This window comes from Peromyscus eremicus, chromosome 23 (genome assembly GCF_949786415.1).
Source record: "Peromyscus eremicus chromosome 23, PerEre_H2_v1, whole genome shotgun sequence".
NCBI classification, from domain to species: Eukaryota; Metazoa; Chordata; class Mammalia; order Rodentia; family Cricetidae; genus Peromyscus; species Peromyscus eremicus.
In genome coordinates this window covers 27070958-27093565 of record NC_081438.1, presented here as the reverse complement: position 1 = coordinate 27093565, position 22608 = coordinate 27070958, and the positions used below count along the sequence as shown (strand labels likewise).

The 22608-nt window shown below is 57.5% G+C and overlaps 3 protein-coding genes across 4 annotated transcripts; 1 reads left to right on the top strand and 2 right to left on the bottom strand.

The window, feature by feature from the left end:
- Positions 1 to 4119: 4119 nt before the first annotated feature.
- LOC131897828 (insulin receptor substrate 2-like) lies at positions 4120 to 6843 on the top strand. The gene is made up of 2 exons (XM_059248784.1): positions 4120 to 4740; positions 4837 to 6843. The coding sequence occupies exons 1-2, from the start codon at positions 4176 to 4178 to the stop codon at positions 5883 to 5885; spliced, it is 1614 nt and encodes a 537-aa protein (XP_059104767.1). The 5' UTR covers positions 4120 to 4175; the 3' UTR covers positions 5886 to 6843.
- Sap25 (Sin3A associated protein 25) lies at positions 6767 to 8380 on the bottom strand. Its single transcript, XM_059249795.1, has 6 exons — positions 8042 to 8380; positions 7811 to 7884; positions 7627 to 7730; positions 7407 to 7539; positions 7212 to 7309; positions 6767 to 7138 (listed from the first exon to the last, which is right to left on the bottom strand). The coding sequence occupies exons 1-6, from the start codon at positions 8182 to 8184 to the stop codon at positions 6836 to 6838; spliced, it is 855 nt and encodes a 284-aa protein (XP_059105778.1). The 5' UTR covers positions 8185 to 8380; the 3' UTR covers positions 6767 to 6835.
- Positions 8381 to 8490: 110 nt separating this feature from the next.
- Lrch4 (leucine rich repeats and calponin homology domain containing 4) lies at positions 8491 to 20835 on the bottom strand. 2 transcript variants are annotated; one of them, XM_059248783.1, is made up of 18 exons: positions 20525 to 20835; positions 16131 to 16275; positions 15869 to 15995; positions 15598 to 15703; positions 12501 to 12637; positions 12281 to 12393; positions 12073 to 12172; positions 11788 to 11878; positions 11621 to 11697; positions 11453 to 11511; positions 11234 to 11354; positions 11062 to 11132; positions 10885 to 10988; positions 10700 to 10783; positions 10450 to 10535; positions 10130 to 10267; positions 9931 to 10008; positions 8491 to 8823 (listed from the first exon to the last, which is right to left on the bottom strand). In XM_059248783.1, the coding sequence occupies exons 1-18, from the start codon at positions 20742 to 20744 to the stop codon at positions 8719 to 8721; spliced, it is 1962 nt and encodes a 653-aa protein (XP_059104766.1). In that variant the 5' UTR covers positions 20745 to 20835; the 3' UTR covers positions 8491 to 8718. The 2 variants fall into 2 exon arrangements, with proteins under 2 accessions (XP_059104766.1, XP_059104765.1); XM_059248782.1 differs by lacking the exon at positions 8491 to 8823 and adding an exon at positions 9096 to 9652 and having other exon boundaries at positions 11062 to 11124; positions 11250 to 11354; positions 20525 to 20834.
- Positions 20836 to 22608: the final 1773 nt, after the last annotated feature.

Sequence of the window (22608 nt, the reverse complement as noted above, 5' to 3'; positions counted from 1 at the left end):
TTGCTGTTTACCCCAGGAGGCCTGGCGAGGCCCCGCCCTGCAGACCTCAGCCAAGAGTTCCTGGCCCTGGAAACTACTCATTCTTAGGATTTCTCTGGGCCTTCCACAGGGACCTGCAAAGGGATGTGGGAATTGGGTTATCATTTACTTTACTTACTAGACTTTTCTGGAAAGATTTCTAGCTCTTGCTATTTGCTAAGCCAGGCTTGGCCTTCCTGTTTTGCAACAAGATTCAATCCTTCACTGTTTCCTACAGGCCTAGCCTCTTCCCTCTCCTGGGAGGGGGGAGGAGGGAGGTCACCCAGCTGGCCCCTAGCCTTTGTACAGATTTTTCCGTATTTTTCTGTCTCCCGTCTGATTTTTTTTTTCTTTCTTCATGGTCATCCTTAGGATCACTCTTCCCCACCACCACCAAGCCTGTGTAGCTCAGGCTATCCTCCGCCTCCCAAACACCAAGGTTCCCGGTGTGTGCCCTCTTGCAAGGCTTCCTCTCCGGTTGCTTTTTGCTGCTGCTGTTTTGGGCCCAGGATCTCGCTGTGTAGCCCTGGCTTGCCTGGAACTCACTCCGTAGCCTGGGCTGGCCTCAAACTCCTGACGCGCTACCACACGGTTTTAGGAGGTGCTGGGGATCAGGCCCAAGCTTCCTGCGTGCTGGGCAAACACTCCCGGAAGAGCCACGTCTCCGGGTGCTCCCCTTTCCCCTCATTCTGCTCTCAGCCAGGAGTGAGGGCTTCCACAGTCCCAGGCTTCTTTCACCCAGCTTCCCTCGCTCTGGCTCCAGATCACTTCAGATTTAAAGGGCCCTAAAGTCCAAGTCACACTGTGCCGTACATATCCCAGGGGCTTTCCTGTCGCCCACTTGCTGCCGGGGCCAGGACCTCCTGGCTGCTGTCTGTCCGTCTTGTCCCCTGTCTGACAGGGACCCTGGCCAGTCTTCTGGCCAGCACTAGATACTAGGCTGAGAATCTGCCCTGGGTTAGCCTCAAACATTCCCTGGGCACAGGCTGAGGCTGGGGCTGAACCACTGTCCTTAGCAAGGAAGGGCCCGGCACTCTCCTCCATATAGCCTCTCCAGACCAGTGGCAAAAACAATGGAATCATCCCTGATTGAGTAGGCCTGTCTTCCTCTTTGTACAGCCTCGCCTGACTACATCTAACCAGATGTGTGTACCCACATGTGCACGCACACGTGCACAAGCAGGCTGGAACTGCATTTGGCTCACACACTGTCCAGGTCCTTCATACAGGCCCTGGCCAATGCTCTAGCCATACTATACAGGTGACAGCCCTCTGGCTCGGGGCCCATCTGTCAGCCAGTCACCCATGGGTAGCCTCTGCGGGTAACAAAGCAGGAGCTGAACCTCTGGAATTTTCTCCACGTGGGAGCCACGGGGTGGGATGATTGATGGAGCTCATATAGCTTGGTCCTGTACCCTCACCCATCCACCCCGCCCGCCCCAGTCCACAACATACACACCCAGAGAATAAGCCATCACAGGGACCATCCACAGGCTCCACTAAATGGATTCCTACCCCTGATAACAAAATTTCATAGATGTCGTGTGCCCCGAACCTAGCAGGGCCCCAAATATGCCGCTTCCTGGGTTGCTGGGGTTTCAGATTATAAAATATGCTTAAGCAGGGCCAAGAGCAGAGTTGTTGCTATGGCAACTGAGGTAAGCCAGGCTTTTCCTGGTACCCAGCAGACCAAGTCACCTGGCATTGTTTACATCTCCTAGCTCTTGCTAGTCCACACCCCAGGTCCTTGGATAACTGCTGCTTCCTGCTTTATCTTTTACCCAGCGCTCCAGGGCTGAATGACACAGAGCGTTAGAGCCGTCTCTGTGACAGCAGATGGGATTTCACAAGGACAGATGTTTGCAAGATGACCAGATTCAGGGAGGCAGGAAGAGAGAGAGACCCTTCCTGGATAGCGTCAAATCAATCCTGAGGGAGTGAGACTGTTTCCCTTGAGATGGAGACCTGTTTGCCACCATATACCTCAGGCTAACAGCCTAGAGATCTGCTGGGGTCCTGCTGTCTCCACTACCCACCTCACTTGGGGCCTCTAGAGTTCCGGTTGAGGCTTCCATGTCCAGCTTTCTGTGCATCCTGAGGACCCAGCTCAAGTCACAAACTTGCAAAAGCGCTTTATCCACAGGGCTCCCTTCCAGGGCCTACCAGCTGAACTTGGAGCTTTTCTCTGTGCCCTGGGTGGGGCTCTGCCTGGCTGGGAAGCACCTGGGGCAGGCCCCAGGCACTCGATGCCCATATGGATGATGGTTGTTGGTACTGGGTATCTGCTCTCAGTGTGGTGTTTGGAAAGGTGTTCAAAGTTGCCCAGTTTCAAAGGTCATGGCAAGTAATTTCTCCAGTATTCCAGATTACAAGTGGGCCGTGGACCTCTGCTTGGGCTGCCCTTGGACTGGCCTGAGAAAAAGACCCAAGTTCTTCTGCTTCTGTTTACTTGTTAGATGGGTCTTTTCTTCTCTATACCTTCAGCTTTCCCCACGGGGATTTTGTTTGTCACAGCATTGGGGAATCACCGTGTCTGCTTAGGCCCCACTACTTGTCAACTACGCTGTGACCGACTGCACTGCACCACTCCCTACCCCTCGATCTGTATGTACCAGTGTTCCTAGTACGGAAAAACAAGATATCCAAGGGGCTGGGGAGATAGGTTGGTTGGCAGAGTCCTTGCTGTGCAAGCCCGATGGCCCATTTGATCCTCAGAATCCACGTAAGAGTGGGATTCATGGCATGCATCATAATCCCAGGACTCCTATAGCAAGATATAAATATATATAAAACTACCACTAGCTGGGCAGCGGTGGTACATGCCTTTAATCCCAGCACTTCGTGACAGAGGCAGGTAGATCTCTGAGACCGAGGCCAGCCTGGTCTACAGAGTGTTCCGGGACAGCAAAGGCTACAAATAACTAGCTTTGAAGCTCCCGGGCCAGTGTGCCCCGAGTACATGGCACAGCAGCAAAAAGAGACCCTGCTTCAACAAGACGGAAGGCAAGAACCAACTTCCCAAAGCTGTCCTCTGACCTACACATGCAGGCAACCTGCACAACACACACAATACATATTTTAGAAGCTGGGCGTGGTAGCATGCACTTGTAATCCCAGTGCGCGGTAAGTGGAGTCAGATCTCTGGGGCCTCCTGGCCAGCTAGCCTAATCTGTTAGCCAAGTTCCCAGCGGGTAAGCCTGTCTCAGAAAACAAGGGGGCTGGCTCTTGTTGATACCAGAGGTCGGCCTCTGGCCTCCACAGGCGTGTACACTCATGGTGTGTGTACGCATATGCAGTCTGATCTCTGACCCCACCCTCACCTCTCAGGATGCAAAGGGTCACGAGGCATCTACCACAGAATCCTGGCTTCTGTGACCACAGCCACGGGCAGGTTCAGGTCAGCCTTTTGACTTGATGGCGAGGGGAACTTTGAAGGTGTCCCTGAGAAGGGTCCTCTTCTTCGTCGTCGTATCTTTCAGTGGCATTCAAGTCGAATGCAGAGGAATCTGGTGGGTACGGTTCGTGACCAGGGGCCAGTCTACTCATTTCCCTGTCCTGGGACATCCATCGCCCCAAACTCATTGAGGAACCGCAGTTAGAACCTCTGCGGTGATCAGCAGCCGTGTTCTCTGAATAACTGGGAGCAAAGGCACAAAAATCATCTCTGGGTGGGAAGGAGAGGGACACTGCGGGTAGAGGTGGAGCGGGGTGGCTCCGGCCTGGGGAGCTGGTGCTGGCAGGATGGCCCGCTAGGCGGCTCTTCTAATCACTTGTCCCATCACTACTAAGCACAGCCGCTTCTGCACCCTGGTATCTGGCTTTCGGGATTGCCCGAGGCTGCCCCTGGCGGTACTCCTCCACCCCCATATCCAGTCAGCTGATTGGTGGAGACGCCCGCACACTCCCCGCCCCTGTGAAAGTTCGGTCCCAGCGGTGCAGGACTCCTACTCTAGCCTGTGGGTCCCAAACTCAAATTCCTGCGCTCGGGCGTGGGAGGGTTAACTTGAAGGGGTGGAGACTCCAAGAGGGAGGTTGACCCAGCTGGGTCAGCTTTCCTTAGACCTAGGAGTCCTGGTGTCACTGGCCACTGGGACACACTCACGCTGGTGCACAGGCTCCTTGTGCACCAGCTTCAGGTCCGGAGAGGGCGTGGGGAGATGCAGGGTAACCAGACAGTTGCCATCTCCCAGGTCTCTGCTACTCGTCCCAAGCCGGTGGTGGCTCAGGGGACCCTATCCAAATCAGTCCTTCCGAGGGCACTTGACTGCCTTTGGCTGGAGATGAAGCCGGCAGGCACGGGACCCACAGTGGGTCCCACCGTCTCCCCCGGGGCCGAGCCCACCGACGCGTCCCTTGGCTCGCCGTTTCCCTGGCCCTGCCCAGCCGACGTGCGGCTCTGTGGCCACCTGCGGAAGCAGAAGTCCCAGCGCCGCCGCTTTTTCGTCCTGCGCGCGGACCCTCCGCGCCTGGAGTGCTACGAGAGCGAGAAAAAGTTCCTGGCCGGCGGCTGCCGCCCGCCGCGACCCCGGCGCAGCGTGAGCCTGGAGGGTGCCTGCACCATCAGCAAGCGTGCCGATGCCCGCCAGCGCCACCTGATCGTCGTCTATACCAGCGACAGCAGCCTGGGCGTCGCGGCGGCCAGCGAAGCGGAGCAGCAAGCGTGGTACAGCGCAATGCTGGAGGTGCGCGCCTCCGCCGCTGCGGCTGCTGCCACGGCTATGGGTGAGCCCCGGGCGACAGGGAGGGCAGGGGGGTGCCAGCTTAGCTTATCCAGTGACCCCAACCCCTGCCTCCCAGTGACTTGCCTGTTCTCTCCAGGTCTCAGTCCCCAAGAGGCCCCTGAGTCTTGGATCTTCGCCCCGTTCCAGGACGTCTGGCCTGTGACACTGCGGTCCAAGGGGCTGGGGCGAGCACGAGGCCTGAGCAGCGGCAGCTATCGCCTGTGCCTGGGTTCTGGGTCCCTGAGCCTCCTGCGGAAGCCAGGAAGCAAAGGCTCCAGAGACAGCCGGACATCGCCACCACCGGCCCTGCGCCTGTCCTTGCTCAGCGTGCGCCGCTGCGGCCATGCGGACTCCTTCTTCTTCCTGGAACTCGGGCGCTCAGCGCCCACGGGTCCCGGGGAGCTGTGGATGCAGGCGCCTGATGCAGTGGTGGCCCAAAGCATTCATGAGACGGTCCTGGCTGCCATGAAGAGGCTGGGGAGCAGTGGGAAGGATGAGCCACCGTCCGGAGAGCCTCCGAAGAGTGCTTCTGCAGCCCCTGCCCCGGCACCGTATGAAACCCCTGTTTCTGCAGCGCAACCACGAAGCCCCGGTGAGAGAGAAAAGCAGGACTACTTCAAGGCCTTGGAAAGGCTGGGGCCCGCACCCTCCTACAAGGGGCTAGCTCTGGATGGGGACTCTATCGCCATGGGAGTGAGGGATGACTACGTGCACATGGGGGGAAGAGAGGCTGGTGACTACATGTGGATGGCACCCCCAGGCCTTCCTCCCACCCCTGCCAGGGCAGCTCTTGGCAAGTCGCTTCAGGATTCTGAGGGCACAGAATACATGCCCATGAATAGATTCTTACCAGGACCTTTGTACTACGAGCTCAAGGCCAGGGAACCTGAACTTGGGCATCAGGGTTTCCCCTGCAGCATTAGGAACAGATGGGGACCCACAGAGGCTCAGGCCCACTCTTCCAAACTTTCAGAACTATCTGGGGACTACATGTACATCCCAGACTATGTAGGAATGAACAGTGCTAAGCCAGGGTCTCTGGACAACTGCCTCAACTACGTGGACCTGGACCTAATCCCTCCCTTGGAAGTGCCCAGAGCAGCCCCTGGGGAGAGTCCACATGGCTATGCCAGCATCAAGTTCTAGAACTCTGTGGGAGATGGTCAGGGGAGGAGACCCAGGCACTGGTCAGGGAAGAGAGGAAAAGAGGAGAAAAAGTTACTAGCTCAGCTCAGCTCAGCTCCTGCACGCGGGAGCGAGGCGCCCTGTGGCCACCACGTCCCTTGTAAGCTGCTCTGCTGCCCCTTGCCGGTTGTCACTTCCAGCTAAGAAACCCTCAGGAAGAGATTCTCCCCAGAAATTAGACTCTTGGAAAGTTCTAGACCCTCTCTCTGCCCCAACCCCCAAAAACCAACCAAACAAACAAAAAACCCCAAAACCTTACAAAGTTTGGGCCCTCTCAGCCGAAACCCCCTGATCTTATCTCCCTGAAGAATTCCTACAGAATCGGTCTCAAGCTAGCTGTGGCCAAGCCATGGATGAAGATTCCCCACCCCAATTTGGACAGTTCTGTCCCCTCACATGTTGGCAGCTGACACTAGATGTCACTGTGTCCTCTGAGCCCAAGAGATATCCTCACTCAACTTTTCCAAGTCAGAGAGGAACTCCGAGAACCCCAGCTCAAAAACGACGGGAGCATCAGGCATCTCATCAGAGCTCCCCAGCAACCTGCCCTCCCGAGTCCTCCTCTGGTGCCCGTCAGGCTCACCTGACCCTTCTCGGGGCCTGGCCCAGCTGACCAAGCCCTTGCTTCCTAGAGCACGGCCCAGTCACATCCTGTGGACCCAACCTACCCATTAAAGGTGCTCTGCACCCTGACTGTCTGGCTCAGTGGATTTCCCCACCCCAAGTAGTGGGCGAGCGGTGAGTGAGGAGACTGAAGGAAGGGCAAGTGAGTGTGGCGGGATGAAGGAGCCCACCTCCTGCACATCCCATGCCCACTGTCCCCGGCTGCACACACAGTCTGCTTTGCAAACTAACGGATTTATTGTGGACGGAACAGCTTGTGGGAAGCGAGCACTCACGGAGGGAGGGGACTATGAACAGTGGGTATCTGGGCTCCGTGTGGGACATGGGTCAGTGCTTCCAGAACAGCTCTGGCCACCACTGGGGCCTGGGTCTTCGGGGGCAGAGACGGGGTCTGGGCAGCTGGTAGAGGTCAGCGGGCTGGCCAAGGAGTGAGACCGGGGCTCGCTCTGGCTCATCTGCAGCAGACCAGTGAGGGCAATCATCTCTGCTTCGCTGAGCCAGGCGGAGGAGCAGGTCTGGGACGACGACGAGGGACACACAGAGGAGGACACGATGGGAGGTGGGGGCAGCAGCTTCCGAGAGCCCATGGCCTGAGGAAACGGAAGGGAAAGTCATCCTCCCAGGCCTGGCGGAGGAGGTATGGAAAGGGCTCACTCTTCTTACCTGCTGAGGGGGCTTGGACAGGTACAGGGGAACACGCTGCCCACAGGGTAGCAGAGGGTCCAAGAGGAAGACATCATCATAGCTTGTCACCGGGAGCCCTGAGGAGGACAGCCTGCTAGCTTGGTGGCCTCGGCCTCCCATCCTAGCCCTCACTGCAGAAACACCCCAACTGAGCTGAGGGGCCACGAACAGTACCTGCATCCCTGGACACCCGCTCTTCTTCTGGATGCCCTGAGGTAGGGATGCTACCCCAGGCGTCATACATAGGCCAGGAAGGATGACACAGTGTCCTGCCAGACAAAGACACGCCTGACCCACAGCCGGCCCCCTGTGGAGAGCAGGAAGTGACTGAGCTCCATCTCTCTCATGGCACCTCTTGCTACCTGGAGACGGAGCCACACATCTCCCAACTCACCATCAGCTGAGGTCTGGCCTTAGCCTCATGGCTGGGATCCCAGAGTGGCAGTGGGGTCATCCTTGAGGTGGTGACCCGGGAGGTCACCTGGGGAGAAAGAGGTACTGCAAAGGAGAGACAAGATTAGAACAGGCTCTGAATCCCCGGGGCCTTGTGGGTAAAAACAGCAAGACCTGGAGCCTACCCGGGGCTTCGGCGGCCTGCCCAGTGGCCAGGTGACTGGAGGGCGGCGACGGCTTTGCTCCGGCCTCAGATGGGCTGTGTGAAGGGAAGGACATGCTCTTCCACACGCGTCCCTTCCCAGGGCTGACCTGAGTCAGGGCCAGCACCCAGCCCGGGTGCGACCTCCTCCTGGGACTTCCTCGGTTCGGGAAAGTGCCCACAGCGCCTCCTAGCGGCCGCGCCACGCCCTCACCTGTCCTGCGCGGGCGGCCCTGGCTCTTCCGTGCTTTCCTCTCCAGGGCTCCGGTCTCGGCCGTGGTCACTGCCTGTGGAGAGGCCTGGCTCCCCCGGCGCCTCCCCCGGGCCTGTGCCCCACGGCCCAAGCCAGGGCAACATTGTGTGGTGGAGCGCAGGCACGCCTCCGCCGGGCCGCCCACCCGCCCGTGGCCCCGACTACATGGGCGCCCAAGGCTTAGCCGACCCCAGGGCCTCGGCACGACGCCTGCGCCAGAGCGCCCAGCCACGTGGTGCGCTCCCGCCAGCTTCTCGAGGGCGCCCCCTGGCGGCAGAGCCGTGGGGCACTTGTGCCCTGCCAGCCCCAGGGCTGCCCAGCACAGGACGCGGCAGACTGACCGCCCGGGGACCCACCGCAGAGGACCCAGGTCCCCAAGAAGCTCGCGCACTCACAGACAGGCACACACCTGAGGGCCAAGCTGCAGGCCTTTGGGCTTTTCTTTATTGTGTTCGACACAACACTCTTCACCCAGACCCGGGGCTGCACCCCGGCAGCCTAAGGGCAGGGGGATACCCAAGCCCCTGCTACGCGCAGGGCCGTGGTCACCAAGTCCTTGTTAACTGGCAAGGCTCAGGTGTCATCTGTTCCCAGGACAGGTCCGGTGGTGGCTGGGGCCAAGCGCCCCAACCTCTACCCTAAGGCTGTTCCAGAAGTGCGTGAAGGACAGCAGCGATGTGAGGGAGGCCCCTTCCAGGGGCCCCCTCCTCTTCCAGGATGTGGTGGGGCTGGCACAGGGACTCCTGGGGGGAGGGGCCCAGGTTAAGTTTTCCCTGGCATTCCCCAAGCAAGGCTGGCGGGGTGGGGCGCGCTCCTGGTTGACACTGCCCCATGCCTGGGGCAGACGACACATGGAAGCTGTCAGCACATGACAGAAGGGGGGACACAGAAGGCTCAGGGCAGGAGAGGCCTGACATCTCCAAACGGAGATGCTTGGACAGGCGGGCTGACGGACACGGAGCCCAGGCAGGCCAGGGCCTGGCTGCGGCAGCCGCTCACACAAGACACACAGAAGTGACGCTCTATACAGTTTATACACAGAACCAGGGGCCCACAACGGCCGCACCCCTACAAATATAGAGTTCTCTCTACAAAACAGAGATAATTTAGCTCCCCCTAGCAGCCAGCAGGGGGAGGGAGGAGGGAGGGGGGGAAGGGCCGAGGGCTGTCATCCTCTGGGGGACAGGGCTGCTGGGGACATGAAGGCACCGTCAGCACTAGTGGGTAAGGGCTACTGTGGGCACTGAGGGGCTTCTGAGGTCAGTGTTGGTGAGGGTACACTAGTGTCTTTGGTGGGGCTGAAGGCACTGCCGGGGCACGGCTGACTAGGAGGGCTATAAATAGAAGGTGGGGTAGGTAGGGACAGCGTGGGTCCTAGGAGCCCAGGAGCCGAGTGTAGACGACATAGAGCAGCAGCATGGAGACCACGTAGAAGAGGAGGAAGCCACCCAGACCGGAGGAGGGCTGGACTGGGAGAGGGGCCTTGCCCCCCACCAGGATCACAGCCTCCAGTATGGTCCGCAGCCCCTGGGTGGTGCCCCGGAGGAGATCTGAGGACGAGCACAGGTCAGCCTGGGAAGGGAGGGCAGGGCACATGGACAAGGACAAATAACAGGCGTCAGCAGCATCAAGCCACAGACCTTCCCACCCTCGCCTCACACACCAGGAGCACAGCCAGAGCCATACCGACATGCAGACATGCAGGACCGGGAGCCAGGAGGGAGGCAGGGCAGAGCTGTGAGGGTGGGCCCAGGACACATGCTTCGGGAGAATTAGATCCCCTGCGGATGGAACGCCACCCCTCATGCACCGTATTCAGCTGAGCCCCAGAGCAAAGAGCACCCCCATACCTCAGGCACACCCATTTTTCGACAGGCTTCTAAGAAACTCTCCACGTTCTTCCGAGACTTGAGGGCACTGAGCTTTGGCTGAAGGTGGGGGAAGGGAAGAGTTTGGAAAGGCCAAGCCACACACCTGTCCCATGCCCTCCTCCTCCTCCTCCTCCTCCTCCTCCTCCTCCTCCTCCTCCTCCTCCGGGCTCCCACTGACCACAGCAGGTGAGGGCACATGAATGAAGGGCACAGAGCGGGGCCGCAGCTGGTTGGCTAGCTGACAGAGGATGACCCCATTGGCGAGGGCCTCTGCCAGGTCCTCAGGCAGGGGCTGCTGCAGCCGGGACTCGAGGACCTGGAAGCGGAGACAGGAGGAGCCGGTGAGGTCAGCAGGAACTCACTCCATCCCTTCCCCTCCTCGATAACGGTTCTGGGTCAGGAAGGAGAAGCTGGGGCTGTGTGGGTCCTGAGGAAAGAAAGGGGAAGGAGGTCCACGCTGGGTCAGGCCTCTGCCTCCACACATCGCGCTCTGCTCACCTGGCGAAGTTGGGACATTAGCTCCTTCTCGTCGAGAGTCTGAGGAAAGGGCCGAGGTCTCACAATGGAGTCTGGAGAGGAAGGGCCTAGGAGAGCAAGGAGGGTGGGGTAGCTCTGCTTCACGGGGAAACTCTGGAGGCAGCTTCCCACAGTCTCATACCAAAACCACCTCCTGCCTGTGGGATTCCCACGAAGAGGGACAACACCCCGAGAGACTCAAGGCCCAAGAGACAGAACGGCAGACACTCACCAGAGCCACTCTGAGAGGACGGACGGAAGAGGAAGCTGTTTGGTCTCTGAATGGAGCCCAGTGGCCTGGGAACAGGAGCTGTCCCTGGGGAAAGCCAGGGACAGGCAAGAGAGACCCCCTCAGTGGCCCACTCTTCTTCCTGTGTCCCAAGCAACCCCAAGCCACCATCTGAAACACTGTCCTACCTGGTCCAGATACAGGAACGGGGTCCTGGGAGAGGGGGGATGGTGTGGGAGCTCCCTGCCCCCCGGAAACTCCTAGTTGGGTAGCACTGGACTTCGGTGGGCCACTGAAGAAAAACAAGGGACTCAGAGAAGGCCACGAAGAAGGCGTAGGGAGACGGGTCACGGGAGGACACCTACTTGGAGGCGGCCTGTGTGGACGAGGCCGAGGCGCCCGCGGCTCTGACCCCCCGCTTAAGGACCCTGGAAGAAGCAGAGGCGGCGTGAGCTCTACAGTCAGGCCACCCCCTCAGAACACAAGTCTGAGGGGGTTGCATCTGCCCGCTGTCCAGCCCCCCCCCCCCCCCCGTCCCTCCGGGGGTCCCCACCCCCCACTCTGCTGCTGCTGCTGCTGCTGCTGCCTCCGCTCCCGCTCCTGCCACAACTGCAGAGTGTCCGGGCGCCGTCTCTCCTCCCCTGCAGGCTCCTCCCGCCTGCAGAAGACAGCCCGGGAGAGACCTCTGTCAGGTGAGGGGAGGTCCCCAGGACTGTTGAGCACGGGGCAGAGGTGTGGGCTTGGGGGCTGAAGTACCTGCTGCTCCACGTCTTCTCCACATCTGCGACAAGGCTTAACTCGGCAGGCAGCTGCTCCTGAGGACAGAGCAGCAGAGGCTGAGGAAAGGCCTGGTCCCCCGGTTTGCCCTGGTGTCCCCATTAGTACCCTTCCCTTCCCCTGGACAAGGGCATCACGGGTCCTCACCTCAGCCGCACCCCGCTCTTCATCTTCCCCAGGAACATGGCTGTCAATAAAGTCAATCTGCTCCAGGTCTCCATCGCCTGCAAGGCCAGGGCACTTTAGCGAGCACGCAGGAGGGGATTCCAGGCCCTCCCTCACCCTCGCCCTCCTGGACAGACTCCCGCGCTCACCAGAACCATCTTCCCTCTGGTGTCTAGGCCCCCGGGGCTCCCGGGCCAACTCTGAGATCCGGAAGGACAGCTCTGAAAAATCATCTGTGGACTTTAAGGCAGAGATGGGACATGGGCTGAGACCATATGGGGTCCCACACTGGGTCAGGGGGAGAGCCAGCCTCTTGGGGATAGAGGGAGGAGGAGTCCCAGTCATGACCTCTTACTGGAGGTGCCTCTTACAAGGGATTCGGTCAGGGTCCTCAGTGCCGAGTCCCCTCAGCGGTGACACCCCGGTGTCCTTACCTCGTTTCCCGACCACCGCTTGCTGCCACTGTCAACACTGTGGAAGCCAGAGTCCAGGCCACCATCATACCGGCGTCCCGGAAATAAGTCTTCGGCAGGGCTAGAGCAGCCAGGGAGACCTGGTCAGCCCCATGCTGGCAGCACCCCCCCCTCACCCTGGAATCCAGGGGTGGTCTCTGGTCCCAGGAAGAGGATTCTTTCCCCTTACCAAGGACTAAAACTTGGGGGGCGGGAAGGGACCAGGTCCCCGAGGGCAGCTCCCCGCCGTCCGGCCTCCATCGTTAAGTACTTGAAGATGTGGAGTTTCCCCTTCAGACAGATCTGTGGGGGGGCACAGGCATGAGAATAAGGTGGCTCCCCAAGCCTTACTGGACCCTCCCATGCTAACAGCATCACTGTCCTCAAGGTCCACCCAGACTGCGCCTCACCTGGGCAGGCGGGCTCTGCAGGGGGTTGCTATCCAGCAGAATGACCTGCAGGTGCCTGAGGCGGCAGAAGGAGACCGGGATTCGGGAGACACGGTTACAGGAGAAATCCAGGCGGACCAGAGGAAGGTCCCCCAGCTCTAGGGTTGGGCAAGGGGAGAGTTAGGAGAAGCCCAGGCCTGAGGCCTTGAGTTCTCTTCCTTGTCTTTGGCTCTGACCAGCCAGTCACTCCTGGGCTGGCTCAGTTCACTTACCAGAAACAACCTGCTCCTCTCCCCACTCACATCTGAGCCAAGCCCTGTGTGCGTCAGCTGCCGCGGAGCCCGACGCATCCTCCTCCCCTGCCAGCCCCCACCGAAACCCACTCTACACTCTCAAGTGAGCAGCACAAGACAAACCAACTGACTGCTGCACAAAAGCCTCCCATACCACACAGCCATGGCTGCTGAAGTCGGGTGGGCATGGTGTGCAGAAGAGCACACAATTCAAGGCCAGCCTCAGCGACATAATAGTGCATTAGTTCAAGGCCATCCTGAGCTACACGAGAGCCTCAATCAATCAATCAATCAGGAAGCCTATTTTCAAGCTTTACCTCTTCTATGAATCTTCACATACCTCAGGGTCCTGGAATTCACTGTTCCTTCATACTCAAGAAGCGTTTTGCTCGGGTCTTTCATGGCCCCAGGGAGAACTCCCTGTATTTATGCCCCTACTGCTATGACTAACTTTCAAGCGTTAGATACTTAATCACCAAATCCCTGACACTGGTGTTCTGAGGTGGGATTAACAGGAGGTAACGGGGTCATGGGTCTCTCGAGGGATGAATGGAATGGGCTATTCCACGGTGGATTCATGGATTAATGGACCATTAAGTGGCCTTTTCAGCCAGGCAGTGGTGGCGCATACCTCTAAAACCAGCACTGGGGAGGCAGAGGCAGGCGGATCTCTGTGAGTTCGAGGCCAGCCTGGTCTACAGAGCGAGATCCAGGACAGACACCAAAACTACACAGAGAAACCCTGTCTCGGGGAAAAAAAAAAAAAAAGAAGTGGCCTTTTCTCTGGCACTCTTGCTCTATGCTGCCCTGTGCTGCCCTGGTGACACCCACAGGCATGTGATACTTGCACATATGAATGTGTAGGTACCCACAATAAATAAATAAATAAGCAAGAAAGTAAATAAATAAATAAAAAGAAATGTTTTTAAATTACATTACTTGGTCCTCAGGCCTCCAATGCTGGCTCACACTTACAATCCCAGCACTTGGGAGGCTGAGACAAAAGGCGCATCACAAGTTAAGGGCTAGCCTGGGCTTCAGGGTGAAACCCTATCTCAAAAACCAAAGAAATAAAAGGAGTGCTAGGTACATAGCCCAGTTGGTGGAATGCTGACCTGGATGCATAAAGCTCTAGGTCTGGTCCTCAGTACTGCAGAGACCAGGCATGGCGGCACATGCCTGTAACCCCACCACACAGAAGGTAAAAGCAGGAGAAGCAGGGGTTCAAGGCCATTCTTGGCTACATACTGAGTTGGAGGCCATCCTGAACTACAAGAGACAAAGAACAAAAAAAAAAAAAAAAAAAGAAAGAACCAAAAAAAAAAAAAAAAAAAACTCCAGCCAAACAAAACACAAAATTTTGTTGTTTATTCTCAAAGAACAAAACAAAAAACAAAATTCCAGCCAGGTAGCGCACACCTTTAATCCCAGTACTCGGGAGGCAGAGGCAGGTGGATCTCTGTGAGTTCCAGGCCAGCCTGGTCTACAGAGAGAGATCCAGGGCGGCTACATAGTGAGATCCTGTCTCAATTCAACAAAACCAAATTCCTTAGCTTCAGTTATTTTGTTACAGTAAGAGAAAATTAATTAAGACACTTAACAGACTTGGGAGGTGGACGGACGGACGGACGGACGGACGGCAGAGGCAGAAAGAGGCAGGAAAATGGGTGCCCACTACTCCTGTTCTTCCTGCCGCCCCCGAGTTTGTCTTTCTAAGTGCACCCATGCTGCACCATGCTCCCCGTCTCCATGCTCTGCATATGGTGCTCCTTCCTCTGCCTGGACGAAGCATGGACCGCTCACCTCCTAAGGTCTGAGCTTCGGGGAGACGTGACTTCCCAGGCTCCGCAGAAGAGCCCTCTTCTCCCTCACTCCCTGGGCTCCCTAGCCTCCTGCTTTAGCAGGTCCCTATGAATGCCTGTCTCTCCATTAAGCCACTAAACCTTTGAGGGATGGTCTCAGATCTCGGTCACATCTATCGCCCCACCTGAAACACAGGAAGCACACATACCTGGCTGAGCAACAAGCCTGCTTCCCAACAGACCATCTGGTACGTCATAATTACCTCATTAAACAGGGCTGCCTAGACTGTCATGTCAGGACCCCCCCCACACCTCCAGTTCAGAGGCCTTGAGAGGAGGTTCAAGAGCATCACCTGACCAGTGTTTCGAGAGCTCTTGCTGGGCTGGGTGCTTGGGTGGGCCTTAAGGTCCCTTCCAACCTTAGGATTGATTCTACAGTTGACTGACTTCACTCCTACCCTTCTTTCCTAGCCTGTTTCCACGTAAAAACAGACCTGGGAATCCACGCCTTCCCAGCCTCAGAGGGTTGCCATAGTCAAGAGCAAATACAACTGTTTACTGTTTGCTTTAGCTACTGAAAATCCCTGAGCAACTAAGGCAAGGTTATTTTTAAAAGATTTCTTGCTGTGACTTTTCCAAGGTAGAAGCATTATTTCAGATTCAGTGTTTGTGCCCCTCTGCCATGTCATGTGTTGAAATCATAACCTTCAAAGTGAATGGTACGAGAAGTGGGGCCTCTGGGTGGTAAGCAAGGCCATGAGGCAGAGTCCAGAAGGGATTAGCATCCTTATACCATAGAGCTCAGAGACCCCAGGAGCTCTCTGCGCTGTGAGGTGAGGAGCCGGTGAGGTGGGACCCTAACACCACCTGACCACACGGCACCCTGATCTAACGGTGGGAAGCGACAGTGCTGTTCAGAGCCCCGTCTACGGCATCTTCATTACAGCAGCCTAGCTGAAGGCGCCCCCCCCCACCCACACACAGGCACACACCCCGCCATCCTCTGTGCTCCCTTTTCCTCACCATCAGGCAGGGCACTGAGCTGGTTCCTCCGAACATTGAGATCCCGCAGGGATCGGAGGCTGCACAGCTCCACAGGGAGAGACTGCAGCTCATTGCTGCTCACGTCCTAGGTCAGAGAAGGCGCCGTCAGCCCAGGAGCGGCGGAAATCGCTCTGCCGTTGTTTCTCCCTGGCCACTTGTCTTTAGTCCAAGCCTTTTCCCAAGGGTGCTTCCTACCCTTCTCTAGCTACCCCCCAAAGTCCCTCTTCTGGCCCTTGCCCCTCATTCTCACAAGCTGCCGCAGGCTTCCTAAGGTGCTGATGTCTGGAGGCAGGGCTCCTAGCTTGTTGTTGCTGACAATAAGTACTCGAAGGGGCAGCTGGCAGATGTAGGGTGGCAACGAGGACAGCTGGTTCCGGCTGTGGAAGGGAGAAAGGCAGCAGGCGCAGTCCTCAGGCAAGGCACCCCAGCACTGGGCCTGCTCTGGGGAGCCAGGAGGACCTCTCAGGGCAATAGCACTGGTCTTGGAGGCCTAGAGAAGCAGCTCCCACTACCTGAGGTTGAGGTAGGTGAGGGCTGTGAGATTCCCCAGGGCTGGGTTCAGGCATCTCAGGCAATTGTGGTAGAGGTTCAGGCCTTCCAGGGACACCAGCTGGCACGCTGCCTCGGGCACCTCGGGAAACCGGTTCCGAGACAAGTCTAAGGAAAGTAAGGGTCAGGAGAGGCTCAGCCTTGCACAAGGGGACTGAGTGTCCCCTGAACCAGCGCCAGCTCCCGAGCCCCCGCTGACCGAAGGAATCAGGCCCCTAGGGCTGAGGAGCCAGCTCCGTGGGTAAAGCTGTTGCCCGTGAGTGAGGACCTGAGCTCCAGCCCCCAGAACCCACATATAAAAAGGCAGGTGTGGCAGTGTTCGCTTGCAATTCCACACTGGAGAGGCGGGGCTAAGTGGCTCCTTGGTGCTCAGTGGTCAGCTGAGCAGACAGCCTGGCTGGTTCAGTGACCAGGTCAGTGAAGAGACTGCTTCAAAGAAGCAGAGTGGGTGGCACCTGATGAACAGTTGAGATCGAGCCCCTCGCCTCCACACACGTGTGCCCACATACACACGCGTTCACGCACGTGGGCTCCCTGGGCAAACAACAAGCCTTCTACAAACTGAGCACGTTACAAGCACGACCAGAAAGGCCAAGAGAAGGCCAGACTTGAGAGGGTACAACAGACCATAAACACCATCTTTATTACAAATGAAGCCGCATGGGGTGGCTCACGTCTGTAACTCCAACAATCAGAACCGCTGAGAGAGGAGAATCAAGAGTTCAGGACTAGACAGCTTGCTAGACTCTGTCCCACCCCTACCCCCCAAAATAAGACAAATGAAGATTTCTCCTAGCAGTGTGGCGGCAGGGTTCTGTGACGCTGTGCTCTCTGTGTTCTGAGATGTCAGGAGAACGGAAAGGCGAAAGATCCCAGAAGGGGGATGGGCTTGGAAGGAAACAGTCTGAGGGATGAAGAGAGGGCTCAGGGAGCAAGCACACTCACTACACAGCATGCGGACCCGAGTTTAGATCCCACATTCATGTAAAACACTGGGCACGGGTATGCACCTGTGACCTCAGTGCTGGGGGACTGGCTGGGAGTCAGAAGACATTAGCTGGGCCTGTGGGCTGCCAGCCTAGCTCCAGATTCAGTGAGATGCCCTCTCAAGACAGTAAGGTGGAGAGTGATGGAGCAGCACACCCAACATCCTCTCCTGGCCTCCATACACACTTATGAACTTACTCTCCCCCCTCCCTGCCAAAAAAAAAAGCTGGTTAGGGCTGGCTGTGATCGATGGGTCTAGCACACAGACAGCTCTGGATGTGATCCCAGCACGAGAGAGAGAAGTTGAAAACCACAGTGAGAGGATAGGTAGGAGAGGTCAGGGGATAACACAGAAGCCGCTGGGGGAAGCACAGGGAGGAGAGCCCTTCCTCCCTGCGTCAGCCTGTGTTCAACCCGGGGAAGAAATGAAGAACGAGATAGACCCCAGCTCTAGGGACTCTCCGCCAGCTTTTCATCAGCCTCCAGGACCAAAGGACTAAGAACATCCAGCTCCAGGGAGTCTAGGAGGGAAAGGCAGCAGGCTAAGCTGGCCCGGGAAGCGAGTTCTCAGAGTCCTCGAGGTCCCTCCCACTGGAGTCCCTTGTCCCCAGGCTGGCTGCCCTATTCCAACCCCAGCTGTCTTCCTCCACTTCCTCTCTGACCCAGGCCCAGGCGCCGAGTCTTTGCATTCACCTTAAGCAGAGCAAGTAGCAGAGTGAGGAGGGGAAGAGCCTTCTTCCCCTTATTTCAAACACTGCTCACTACGGCAGTGCCAGAGGTGAGTCTGTGGTTCCCTGCAGTGTGGACACAGACCACAGACCCCTAGAAGCCCCTGTTTCTGTTTGTTCTGTTCAGCATGCCCTGGGAGGTGTCTGGGCTTTTGAGGGGAAATCCCAGGCAAGAGACGTTGTGAGCTTCTTTAAGGGCCTCCTTAGTGGGGGGTAAAAGCTAAGAGGAGGGGAAGCTGGGGATAGTCCCTGAGGAAATGCATCTTGTGACAGGAAATGGGGTAGAAACAATCCATTGGGTTGTGGCTTGTAGGATCTGTTTCCCAGGGGATATTAGCCTGATGCCCTACAAACTGCTCACTCCTCTTCTCTGCCCCAGCCTTAGTGAACACAGAGCTAGTGTGGGAAAAATAGTTCCAGAGAGGGTGGAAGGCTTGCATCTGGTCCTCCACCCATGCCCGACACCTGCCTGTTTCCTCTGTGCCCACAAATGCATAAGTATGTGTGTGTGTGTGTGTGTGTGTGTGTGCGCACATGTGTGTGTACGCGTGCATGCATGCATGCATGCGTGCATGTGTGTGTGTGCATGTTCACTGGAGTGGAGACCACGTTAAGATGGGATAAGGGGTAAGGGGTAAAGGGGCAGAAGTCAGGGGCGGAAGGAGCCCAGGCTGGAGGAGGCCGGGCTTAGGGGCACAGGATGTGGTCTGTGGGAGAGTGATCTACACTTCTCCTTTGCTGAAGGTGCCCTCCCCCAACCCAGCTCTCTACCAGTAGGCCAAGGGAACACAGTCCTCCAGTGTCAGGAATGTCCACAGAGGGGGCATGCAGGGGCAGCGCAAGCAGGAGACGGTTCAGAACAGTCCAGCAGCACAACGCTAAAGTACTTGGTCTGGGTTAGAGAGCGAGGGGATGTGGAGGACAGGGTACCGGGCAACTCTGGGCTTCAGTCACACACACACCCCTCCCAGGCTAGGAGTACCCAGCTTGGAGAGAGGAGACAGGTCAGCTGGACATAATGGAACCCACCTGCCTAGAACCTGGGCCCCGAAGAGACTGAAGAAGGCAGAGGGGCTTTCAGGATTTCCCACTTTACCACACAACTGAACCTGTACCCGGGGAGCCCTCGCTGCACCCTCAGCCGGAATGCTGAGGAGGAGGCTGGGTGGGGGCAGGAGCTGGGAAGGGCGAGGAGTGCTGGGTAGTTTTCCCAAGAGTCCACTCACTGAGACAGAGCCCTGAGGAAGTAAAGAAAAACATTTGGTCTTTGTCAAAAAACAAGCAAAGGGGGGAGGGGAAAGGGAACAGACGGCCAGTGTCACACAGCTGCTGAGGTCAATCTGGAGCTGGGGGGTTGGGGGGCCTGGGAGGGGCAAGAACGGCTCGTGGGGCTCACCCATTCCCAGGACTCACTCGGCGGGTATGGGGGAAAAGAACTTAAAAACAGAGAGATTTAAACTTTTTCTCTCCAGAGCTGTAAGGGGAGATTGTGGCCCAGCCAGCGGGTGTGATTGCAGGTGGGCAGGCACCTGCTGGAGCAACGTGCTCTTTGATCCCGCCCTGGGGCTGAGAGGTGCAGAAAGGGGCCCTCCCGCACCAGCCTAGACCGGGGTGGGGCTCCCGGAATGCAGTCCTGTGTTCTGATCCCCACCCTCAGCTGCCAGCCCAAGTTCATAGGCTGCCTCCTAAGCAGCTGAACCCTGACTCACCTGTCACAGTACAGTCCCCAGGGCCTGGCCATCAACAGACACAGGGTAGAGGGGACATGATTAGAGGGATCCCAAACACACACACACACACACACACACACACACACACACACACCCACCAGGGTGGAGGGGACATGATTAGAGGGATCCTGAGGGCGGGGACTGGAAAGAGAGTCTCCAGCAGGTCAGCACTCCTAACTACGAGATACAATTTCCTTCCTTTCAGTAAACTGCCTCAAGTTCCTCCCCTAAGGGAAAAGCAGAACCTGAAATGGTAATTCTAGGGTTCCTATGAGGTCACAGGCTCCACAGTGACCTCACAGAGAGGCAGGAAGAAGATAAAGGAGGCAGCGACAATAGATGGAAAGTTAACAGCGGGGGATTCACTTCTTTCACACAGACGGGCTGGGGAGGACGCGGGAGAGGGTCTGGGACGTGTGGAGACCAGGGTACAGCAAGCAGAAACGTCGGGTTGTTAGGGGCGATCCTTGGGAAGGAGATAACTGGGGCAGCTGGGATAGGGGTGGAGGGGTGAGGAAGGAGTTGGAAACGACCAGAAGGATGAAAAACGCAGTGACTGTTGATTACAAGTGGGGGCTTGCTTTAAGGGCCCATCAGATCTAGGACTGAAGAAGAAAGGAGGTGAGGGGCGGGACCACGCTACAGGTGCGCAATATGCAAATAAAGCGGAGAGTCTGAGAGAGCCCGGCCGAGAGTGTTGTGTGCAAGCTGGAAGCCAACTCCTCGTCCAGCGGTTCTGATACGGCGGGGAGGGGAGGTCGCAGGCTCGATGCCGATCCCGAGGGGCGAGCCCTCAAGAGTGCCAGGTGAAGGGGTGGGCCTGCTTCGGACGCCAGGCGGGGCTATGCAAATGAGGGGTCGCGGTCCCGTGTGGGTCCCCTCCTCCTCTCTCCGGGCACCGGCGCAACTCACCAGCCTGGGTGATGTCTGACAGGTCGTAACTGCGGGCCGCGCCCCGCGGGAAGTGCTTCAAACGCCGGTTGGACAAGTTCAGGGTCCCGGTGGCCACAGCCTCCTCTAGGGCTCGTTCTGCGCTGCGGCTCCCGGGTAGGCCAGGAGACCCCGGCACGGAGACTGAAGCTGCAGCTTCCTCACCCCCGGCGGCCAGTGGGCCCGCTACCACCGCCGCCATCCGCTCCCGGCGGTTCCCGCTGCCTGACTGACGGCACCGGCCGGCCCTCCTCGCCCCTCCCCCACCTCCGAGCCGCCGTAGTCGCCCCCGGGGGGCGGGAACGAGGGTCGGGAACCCCGCGGACCAATCACGAGCCAGAGACGCCTTAGAACTGCCCAATCAGAAAACGCCAAGGAGGTGGAGCTTCTCGAGTCTCGACCCGGCCGAGGGACGGGAGGGGGTCAGTGCGGACCCTCGCCAACGGCCGCGGCTTCTGGATGGCCCGCCCCGCACAGCGACAACCAATCACAACTCTGGAGGCGAGAGATGGAGCCAATGAAACGCACCCAGGAGGCGGGGACAACAGCCCTCGACTTCAAGGGATTAGACACCCAGAGACCGCAAGCCCGAGAGTCCGGCCCTCTTTCAAAGGAGACCAATTGCAATCTAGAGACGGGCGAGTGACTGTCAAGAGCACCAATTAGAACCTCGAAAGGGCACCTGTCCCGGCCTCTTCTCTGAGGGACGGCTCTGCCGACCAATAGCATAGGCGAGGAGAAGGTGCTTTCACTAAACAGGAGGCGGGGGAACTAGAATTTTTGAGACGCAGGTAAAGACGGACCGCGGCGTGCTGGGCGGGCTGACAATGCAGTGTCCTAGCTGGGTCCTAGCTGAACGTGCTGGGGAAGCGAGGAAGGGAGAGGCATGCCCCGGGCCGGCGTCCAGGCTGTTGTCTTAGCAGAAGGGACCGTTTCCGGTCGTGCAGGCTGCGTCCCAACGGGGGACTCCAGGGTTGACCGGTGGGTGAGGGGGTTTCCAGCTCAGCCTGGGAAAGTCGCCAGACCTGCCAGCTCCACCAGAGTCCCCCCCGGACAACACTTGAGACTACGAAAGATCTCAAGATCGTTGTTTTTTGTTTGTTTTGTTGATTTTTTGGAAACAGTTTCTCTGTGTAGCCCTGGCTGTCCTGGAACTCGATCTGTAGACCAGGCTGGCCTCGAACTCACAGAGATCCGCCTGCCTCTGCCTCCTGAGTGCTGAGACTAAAGACGTGCGCCGCCACGGCCCGACTAAGATCTTCGTTTTTTCATAAATGAAGAAACTGATGCTGAGCAAATCTCAGGCCTCCACGTGGGACTCTCTCCCACTTTCATAATGCACTTTGTCTATTGGAAACCTCTTGTTTGAACCCGGGTGTAGTGGCATGAGCCTGCCATGCCAGCATTTGGGAAGATGATAGGAGGATCAACACTTCCGGGTCAGGTTATTCCAAGCCAGCCTGAACATGAGACCTTTGTCTCAAAACTAAAGGTTTTTGTTTTGTTTTGTTTTTTTAACTTCTTGAGGTGAAATGGAGTACAGAAAAGGATCCCAAATGCAAGAGGCAGTAAAAGGATACCTTTTTTTTTTTTTTTTTTTTGAGATTTTTTACTTTTTAAAGAATGTTAGCATTTAATGAACCTCCCTGACTGGCTTCCAGCCACTAGGAAACAGACACCCCCAACACCTTTGATCTCCTCAGCTCTTCTGTTGCAGAATTTGGTCTTTCCGGTGATAGACTGCTTAGCCAGCTTTCCCACCCCCATAACTTGGTGGTATCCCAGGAGCGGCTCCTGTCTTGGTTTTTGGCAACATCACCCGAGTCTGCTCACGGATCGGTGTCCACAGTTTATCCGGGTGGACAGTTCGGCCGAAGCTCTGGTTCCTCTTTAAGTGGTAATGACTCATACCGGCTTTCCCAGAGTCACCTGGATGATTCTGTCGAAGTTGATCCTGTGATGAGGCATGCCACTAGCATCCCCTTTCTCCTCCTGGACGCTTCCGGTACTTTCCCAGAATTTCACAGTCCTTTCCTCAGTCTGGGTGGCATGGTGGTCTAAGGAAA